This window comes from Acomys russatus, chromosome 21 (genome assembly GCF_903995435.1).
Source record: "Acomys russatus chromosome 21, mAcoRus1.1, whole genome shotgun sequence".
In the NCBI taxonomy this organism is placed as follows: Eukaryota; Metazoa; Chordata; class Mammalia; order Rodentia; family Muridae; genus Acomys; species Acomys russatus.
The window spans coordinates 33066579-33075756 of record NC_067157.1 but is presented as its reverse complement, the minus strand read 5'-3'; the positions used below and the strand labels follow the sequence as shown (position 1 = coordinate 33075756).

General features: G+C 44.8%; 1 protein-coding gene across 2 annotated transcripts in view; it reads right to left on the bottom strand.

Moving 5' to 3' along the window:
• Positions 1–290: 290 nt before the first annotated feature.
• The window catches only part of Pde7b (phosphodiesterase 7B), a 309600-nt gene continuing 300712 nt past the window's right edge, over positions 291–9178 (bottom strand). For both annotated transcript variants that reach the window (XM_051164496.1, XM_051164494.1), the window contains 2 exons: positions 9092–9172; positions 291–1653 (listed from right to left, as the gene is read on the bottom strand). In XM_051164496.1, the coding sequence (XP_051020453.1) occupies positions 1439–1653; positions 9092–9172 (296 nt within the window). In that variant the 3' untranslated portion in view covers positions 291–1438. The remainder of the gene's footprint in view (positions 1654–9091; positions 9173–9178) is intronic.

Below are 9178 nucleotides of genomic sequence, written 5' to 3'. Positions count from 1 at the left end.
AAAAGAGAAATATCCAGTTACTGTCGACGCCAAAGAAATGCACGCCAACCAACCATGGACCAAAGGGACTTTGGTATTGTAGGCATATCAGACAAAAGTGTGGCACGGAGCAGGGAGCAGGGAGTTCCCTGATGGCTAGGTGACTGGCTCACAGTAGGTGTTTGAGACCTGCTATGTCTCCCGTGAGGCTGATGCCCCTCATGTTCCATAACAGGAGTCACATAAACACAAGTTTATCAGCTGGCGTGTTAAAACAGTGTGCAACATTGCTGCACTGGAGAGTGACTTGTGCCTTGCTGACAGGATATCATTAATCTGAGGAAACCATACTTGGTGCCACAGACTAAAAACTACGGTCTCAAGAGGAATGCATGAGAAGTTAAAAAAAAAAAAAGTTTCCTTCAAGATGGTGCTCAGTTTGGGCTTGTGACCTTATCAGGAAATCAGAGAGATGGTCATTGGGAGCAGGCAGTTAGAAAGACATCTGTAAGGATTGAGGTTGGGCAGCATTGGGGGAGAGGAAAGAAGTTTAAAGTTAAGGCCTTTATCTGCGAACAACAGTATATTAATAAACTCTAAACCATATTTACAAAACGCATTCTCTTGTATTAAAACTAACAGTATTCTGTTCACAGTGCCATTGTTTATACAGGTAGCAATCCCATAATACTCGTGTATTTTGGCATGGGAATCAGTGGCGTTTGGTATTTACAGAAAAATGTACATGTGTGACTATAAACAGGTCGCTGAATCCGTAAAAGACAGATTGGCTAGCGGTGCAAAGGAATGACTGTACAGCACCTTCCGCCGGCCGGGAGGGCAATCCGGGCTTCAGAAGCCGCAAAGGCGCCACGTCTCTGACACAAAGTGGCCCAGAGTCAACAGCAAAACAAGGAACCCCCTCTTAGGTTTGGGTACACTGAGTAGTCTTAGTCCAAAGTTTTAGACCCATTGTCTGGTGCATGAAATATAAAAGTTAAAAAGATTTATTATTATTTTATAATAATAGTAACTATTATTAAAATAGAAGGTACTCTCTCACATACTCCTGTTTGTGCTCTGGCACTTAAGACCAATCTTGCAGGTTCCAAGTATGCTGGTGTTGTCATGCAGGTCAGCTGTCAGATGGCGAACCTGAAACTGCTCTGGACTTAGGGGCCACTGCCCGTCAGTGTGACCAAGGGCCAGAGGGGGCCGAGGCAGAAGCACCCTTTCCTTACTCCCAGTCTCTTCGGTCAGACAAGCCGCCCCAGAATCAGCTCCAATGACAGGATGGGGCCGCTCATTTCGGCAGCTAATGCTGAGGTGACAATGGCTTCTGTACACTTGGATCAACGAAGGGAGGCGGTGAATGCCAGGCGGGTGGCATTCGAAACCCAGAGTGGTGGGCTTATGTCGAGGGCACGATGGCCGCGCTCCTGCGGACCCGGTGGCTGCCCTAGGGCGAGGCGCCTTCCGTCTGCTCCAGGGTCTCAGATGCAGGGCCCGCAGCGTCCTGTCCGCTGCCCCTGCGTCTGTGCTGCTTGGACAGCAGGCTCTTCCACTGCGCTTTGTTGTGGGCGAGATGGCTCAGCATGCTCTCCGACAGGGTGCTGTTTCCGGTGAACCGGGCCCACTCCCGGAAGAGCGGCTCCACGATGTAAGTCATGAAACCTGTAAAACGCAAAGTCACAGGCGAGGTCACAAGGGGCGGTGAGCGGGAGGGGGGGCCGGGGCAGCGGGAGCCGGGAGGGGGTGTCAGACCCAACCTGCTTCCCACACTTGGCCGAGACCCACAGTGTACAGGCATGGGTGGGCAAACCAGATGCAGTCCCTACACTCAGTTTTGTGGCTCCCACTTAAACTCTGAGTACCAACCAAACCCAGAGAATTCTTGTGGTAAATGGCTTAACACCAGTTGAATGGTTAAAGCTCCTGACTTAAGTTAATAAACATTAGTTGCTATTATTTGCAGAGAGAGAAATGCAAAAAAGAAAAAGGGCATGAAACTAGTGAAGGCAGGTGGAGAAAGGAAGAAACGAATGCAGACAACCCCAGGAATTCAACCAAAAAGAACTCATTCAGGTTATCATTCAGGTTTTTGGAGATTATTATTTTATAGTATTGACTTGCTATCAATGACATCAGGCAACCACATTTTAAACTAAGTCAGTGTGTGTGTGTGTGTGTGTGTGTGTGTGTGTGTATGTGTGTGTGTGTGTTGTAGTGTTCTTATGTATTTTTGGGGACAGGGTCTTGCTGTGTAGCCTAGGCTAGCCTCTTGCCTCAGCCTCCCAGATGCTGAGATTACAGACATGAGCCACCATGCCCAGCTCTAAATAGTCCCCATCAACAGAGCTGGAAAACAGTGCTCGTTAGGGATTGACCCCAGAATTCTGCACATGGTTGGTAAGATGCTCTACCTCTGAGCCCATGCCCAGCCCCTTTGCATATGCTAGGTAGACCCTGTATTGCTAAGCCCATGCCCAGCCCTTTCACACATGCTAGGTAGACCCTGTGCCGCTGAGTCTGCACCCAGCCCCTTCGGTACAGATTTGAGCCTACAAGAAGAAACTGCTCTAGTGACTGCAATGGACAGTTTGATGTTAGACTCCCTAGTTTCTTCATATCCCCTTCCTGACAGGGTCTTTTTACACAGCTCTGGCTGGCCTTGAACTCATCTTGACCCTCCTGTCTCAACCCCTAGAGTGCTAAGGTTACAGGACTCTGCACTCATCCAGATAAAGTATCTGTTCTTTTAATCATCCAATACTCACTGCCTTCTAATCCTATCTTACTGTTCATGTATTTTCTACATAAAAAGATAAGGTTTGTATATGGGGAATTGTCACAAACGTGGATTTATTTATTCTTCATTGCATGTCCTTGAAATGGAAGCATGAAAAAAAAAAGGCAGATTTTTTTTTTTGGTCATAACATTTTTTCTAGCAAACAACGCTTTATATTTATAAGCACTTTATATTTATAATTGTAAGGCTTGACCTGACGCCAGCTTTGGACAAACTGCAGACATTTGGCCTGTAGGGGTGCTGGGGAGATGGGAGGGCAGGCAACAATGGGAAATGTCATTTACATCTCTGAGGTATCTTAAATGAAATGTGACTTAAATCTTGTATGGTGTCAGTGAGGTAACCCAAGCTCAGGAGCGACACGCAGGTTGCAGGTCGGTGGTATTATGTCTGATGGATCATGATAACAGTAGGAATTTCTCTTTCTTGGTGTCAGTGAGGTAACCCAAGCTCAGGAGCGACACGCAGGTTGCAGGTCGGTGGTTTTATGTCTGATGGATCATGATAACAGTAGGAATTTCTCTTTCTACTTGCTATTCTTGAATTTTTTTATCATAAATATCAGATATTTGACATCTTTTTTTAAAAAATGAAAAATGAAAGTGTTCTAAAATTCAAAGTGTGGTTTTAGAAGTCCTGCCTCCTAAGTAGAACAGTTACAGACCCAACATTTAAAAAAAAAAAAAAAAATTCAACCCATTTCCCCTTGTTTTACCCTGGAATTATTTCTGTAGTCATACTGGTTTTATGTGAAGAATTTTTGCTCTAGATAGAAAGTGAGTTTAAAATCTGCATAAGCATCAGACAAGCTTGGGAAACGGTCGCACCACTGTGCTGCCAGGCTCTTGTTTCTCCAGGGATGAGCTCACTGTACCTGGTATTATCCTTCCGCTGTGGTGGTGGTGGGGGGGGGGTAAGGGGGGAGTGATGGTTTTAAGGCAACACAGCTTGAAGGAAATGTCTTTTTGTCTTCCTATAGATTTCACCAGCCAAAGATTCATTTGATTTCCTGTCTTTTGAAAATGCTGGAGAGAGGAGAGGAGTGAATGTGGAAGAAGGGAGAAAGTGCCGCTTCCTTGTGGGAAAATATGAAGTACTTCAACCGAAAGTCAAACTTAACTAAGGCTCCCACTCAGGAGCATCTCACTTTGGACTGGGATAGGAAAGAGAGAATTAGAGCAACACTGAGCCATCTCCTGGGGAGATGGAGCAAGGACAGGGGTAGTGGATGGCTCACCCAGAGCTAAGGATGTATGTATGAAAAAGTCTTGTGGGAACCCATTCGTTAGAAATCTAATTCAAAATACAACTTAAAAAGAATTTGAATGGAATTGCCCTGCATAGGTGGACACCTCCTCGCAGAAGACACCCTTTGTTACACAAAAATTGCAGTACAAGGTATGGAAAGCTGCCCTATAAACTCTTGGTCCGGGAACCCCCAGAGGTCTCCAAAGCAATGTAGACTGTTGCCATGGTTACACACCACAGCTATGCGGTAAGAGCCTACTGCAGAAGAGACCACATAATTTGGATGAAAGGCATAGAGAAATAAATCTCAAGCTGACTGGGAAGCTTCTTCCTCCATGGCTACCTTCCATTGTGCCAGAAGATATGCAGGCTGCTTTGGAGAAGTGAGACTGATACCTGAGTGCTGGAAACCTGTGTGCTGCTCTCCTGACCTGCCAGACAAGATGGCACCTATTGGCACTCCAGCAGCATGAATGAAATGAGTGAACCAATTGCTTTCTGATTGGATTTGAGGCCTGTTCCACAGGAAAGAATTTCTTGTCTGGTATTACAATCCTAAAAAGTTCATGGCTACAGAGGTCACAGGCCCTAGGGTAGAACTTATTATTTATTTCTTTTTTTTATTAATTTATTCTTGTTACATCTCAATGGTTATCCCATCCCTTGTATCCTCCCATTCTTCCCTCTCTCCCATTTTCCCCTTATTCCCCTCCCCTATGACTGTTCCTGAGGGGGATTACCTCCCCCTGTATATGCTCATAGGGTATCAAGTCTCTTCTTGTAACCTCTGTCCTTCCTCTGCGTGCCACTAGGTCTCCCCCTCCAGGGGACCTGGTCAGGGTAGGTCATTATGATAGGCAGATTTGGGCTCAGGGGTCCTGCTCAAACTAAGGCACCAGCCAAGGACAATATAGGCAGTAAACTTTAAACCCCTACCCAGATCTAGCCAATGGTCAGAACATTCTCCACAGTTGAGTAGAAGTGGGGTATGACTTTCTCACATACTCTGGTGCCTCACATAGAACGTATTATTTCAACAAATAGTTATGCTGCCCAGTTGTCTTCTATCTGTGTTGATAGATCTGGGCGGCCCCCACCTCTGTCAGAGAAGCCTCCTTCTGCAGTGGACAGCAGTCAAAGTATGAGAAGAGGAGACTGAGTACTCGACAGAGAATGAGACATTTAAATTAGCCTGTTTCCTCATGAACTCAGAGCAGCCGTGGGTACTCACATGAGACTCTACAAAGGCTAGTCAGCTAGTGTCCCTGCAGAGATGGGGTAGACAAAATTTAGGCCCTACTCATACTGAGTTCCTTTTGGCAGTGGACAGTTGCTGGAATAGGGCTTTTTACTACAATTACTACTACTATTACTACTGCTACTATTATTATTATTAAGGATATAAGCACTGACAAGTTTCCCATGCTCCAGTGAACACCTCCACATCCATGCACATATGGTTAGAACTAATTGGACTTGGGTCACAAAAAGATAAAAGACCTGAAGTTGATGTGTGTGTGTGTGTCTGTCTGTGTGTCTGTGTCGGTCTGTGTGTGTACTTGTGTGAGTGTGTATCTGTGAGGGTGTGTGTGAGTGTGTGTGTGTGTGTGTATGTGTGAATGTGTGTATGTGTGAGTATGTGTTTGTGTGTGTGAGTGTGTGTGTCTGTGTGTGTCTGTGTGCTTGTGTGTGTGTATGTGTGTGTGTGTGAGTGTCTGTGAGTGTGTGTTTGTGTGTGTGTGTGCGTGTGTGTTGGGGAGCTATGGGGAAAGTTGGAGGGGGAGATAGGAGTAAATATGATCATATTTCATTACATACATGTATGAAATTGTCAAAACTAAAAAAAAAGGTTATATATAAGCTTCTCTATTGGTCAGTACAATAGTCATAGACACAAGATAAGAGGAGGCACTTAATTGGGGAGATTGAGAAGAGAGAAAACAGCTACACTGAATAGGAGCCAGTGGAGAAATGATATGTGTGTGGGGGGGTCTAGAACTTGCCACCTTATTAGTCTCTTCTGTTTAGTTTTTTCCAGGTTAGTCTGATCTACCTGTCACACTTCCCAACCTGAACCTGTAAGAGGCGGCAGCTATGTAGCAGGAAGAGTCATGAGCAGAGCGCTGTTTTACAGTCACCACCCTCTTTCTCTTTATCATTGTTGTTCTGATGTAGTAGCTGCGGGAGTTCCCTTTTTACTCAATCCCCATCCTATTTCTGAGGCAGTATCTATGGCAACCACATATTACTAGGCTGAAAACCAGGACATATGATGAGACAAAATACGTGTGTGTTTTCATGACAACAATAGGACAGAGCTCAGAGATCAGCCCTGCCTTCCTGATCTAGGCTGTATGCTTAACAGTGTAAAGGTTTTTATTTGGGAACTGTGTGATGCAGAGTGTTATAGTCAGTAACCTGGCAAGATTCTTTCTATCCAGAGTTGATCAAAGGGAGTCTCAGAATTAGGACCCTACCTATAAAACCCATAACAAAAGGGCTGGGCTCCAGGGGGCCAAGGCTGCACCTCTGTTGCTGCATTGTCACTCCCCAGTAGTTTGGAGGTGCCCTGTACCCTGGGTCCTTTTCTTTTTTCTTCTCTTCTCTCTGTCTTTCTTTCTTTTTTTTCTTTTTTAACGCAGGCTCTCACTATGTAGCTCTCACTGTCCTGTAAGAGCTACAGGTTAGAACAGGTTAGCCATAAACTTATAGAGATCTACCTGTCCCTGCCTCCCAAGTGCTGGGAGTAAAGGTGTGTGCCACTGTGCCCCACTTCTCCTAATTCACCTCATCAGGATTTGGGGGTGAATCAGTTTAATTATGGACATGGCATAAGTATATTGAAGGTGACTTGGGAAAAGTTGGATTATTTTTTAACCTAACTAATCCCACATACATATGAATCTGAGTATGTGTGTGTGTGCAGTTTCTGTTAATCTTTGTAGTTGGGTTTGAATGGTTGCTGTTTCCTGACTTTATGACTTGCTCTGTGGGGCTACGGATTGGATACCACCCTCCATGACTGTCAACATACTCCCACTTTCTTCATTGTAAGCTGATCTTTGCAGAAGACCCCTCCCCTCCCAAGGCCAAGGCACCCTTGAAACCTACAACCCTGTGAATGCAATGGCCTATGTGGGGTCTGGTGCTAGATGCCAGGGGTGGGTCTTGTGAAGGGAGAGTTTAAGTTGTGCTTAGTCTTAAAGGAAGCATATCCAGGAAAAGAAAGGCCAGCTTTACATGTAGATAGACTTAGTGTTTTAAGACATAGGGCAGAAAGAGTTCCCTCACTAAAATGAAAAAGGTAAAAATTTGCCCCCTTTATTTGCATAAAGGTCTTATGTGTCATATGGTTAGATAAAGTAATAATCATTCTGGATACATGGAGACCACACATGACAGCTCAGCACAGTTGACACTTGACAGAGAGTGTGGCTTATGAGAACATGGCTGAAATATGTTTTGAACTAGAAAGTGTAGAAACACTGACATCTGGCCACAAGGGGACAGCAGGGCCCTAGGATTTCAGGCTTAGGGACTGGGCCCTTGGCAATAAGTGTTGAGAACTGAAAGGATGCTAGAGCGCTTAGCTCACATGAGAGGGGTTTCCACTCTTCAAACGCTAAAGAGACTGTGAATGGCTAATTCAATTTGACCTAGAGTTTATTCTCTGTATGTGTGCTGTGTTCCTGTGTGTGCATGTGTCCGTGTGGCTGTATATATGTACGTGGGTGTGTGTATGCACGCAGTTGGAAGCCGGAAGTCAATGATGGTTGTCTTTCTCATCTGTTTTCACCTTTATTACTATTATTTATTTTTTGGTGTGTGCGTGCATGTATGTGAGTGTGCAAGTGTTTGTGTGTGCACATGTGTGAATATGTGCACGTGTACATGCGTGTGTAAGTGTACATGTGTTTTGCATGCATGTGCATGCATACCTGTGTGTGTGCATATGCATGCATTCGTATGTGTGTGTGCATATGGAAACCAGAGGTACATTGGGTGTTTTTCCAGATACCTTCTGCCTTTACTTTTTAAATTATTCTTTGAAATTAAAAAAAAATGTTTTGTTGTAATTTACACATATGTATGTGTGTCTGTGTGTGGGTATGGGCATGTGAGTGAGTGTGCGCGCAGTGGCAGCGGCAGCTGTGAGCCACTGGACATGGGTGCTGACAACCAAACTGGTCCTCTGCAGTAGCAGTACGTGCTCTGCACCACTGAGCCATTTATCCAGCCACATTTTGTTTTTGTTTTTGTTTTTGTTTTTTTGAGACAGGGTCTCTCACTAATTCAGCTGGGGCAGCTGGCCAATGAGTGCCAGGCATCCTCTTGTGCGGTGTTCTCCAGTGCTGGCTTCTCATATAGGTTCTAGGGTCTGAACTTAGGTCTCCATGTCCGTCTCCATGTCCGTGTGGCTGAGAGGCAGGCTCATTCCTGACAGCAATCTCCCTACCCAGTTTTCCTCATGCTTCAAGTCAGGGTCTCTTACTGAACCTGGAGTTTGCCCGGCAGACACTACTGACCAAGTCGTCGCTCCATCGTGGATTCTGTTCTTTCTGTGGTGCTAGGGATGGGTCTGGGGCCTTGCACGTCGCATGCAAGTGCTATACCTCTAAGCTTCCCTCCTTGGCCTTTCACACTGGGTCTAGCCTTAGCAGCCCCACATCCCATCGCCAGGGTTATGGGTATGCACCTCCGGGCCTCTCTTGATCCTCATGCTATTCCAAATCACAATCTTGGTACCAAAACTCAGTAGTAAGCTAGTTAAGGGTCCATAACAAACCCCATACCTTAATTGTTCTAATTTTTCAATCGAGAATTATCTAAAAGATCTGCCATGATTAAAGTGTTTACTTGGCCACAGGCATTTAGATCTCTGGAAGGCTATGTATAATAATAAATGATAATAAATTATTATTATGTAATATCATACCATATTATATAATTATATAATAGCCATTATAAATTATATTATAATTAATAATGATGATGATGATGTCTGGCAGAGGTGCCAAGCTGTTCATTTTAAGTAAACACAGATTTGGACTCACCAATTTGTATGCTAGGGATTGAATCTTCCTGTTGATTACAAAGAGGACTGATTTCCAGTTCAAATTTCTGTTCAAGGTCACCTAGGA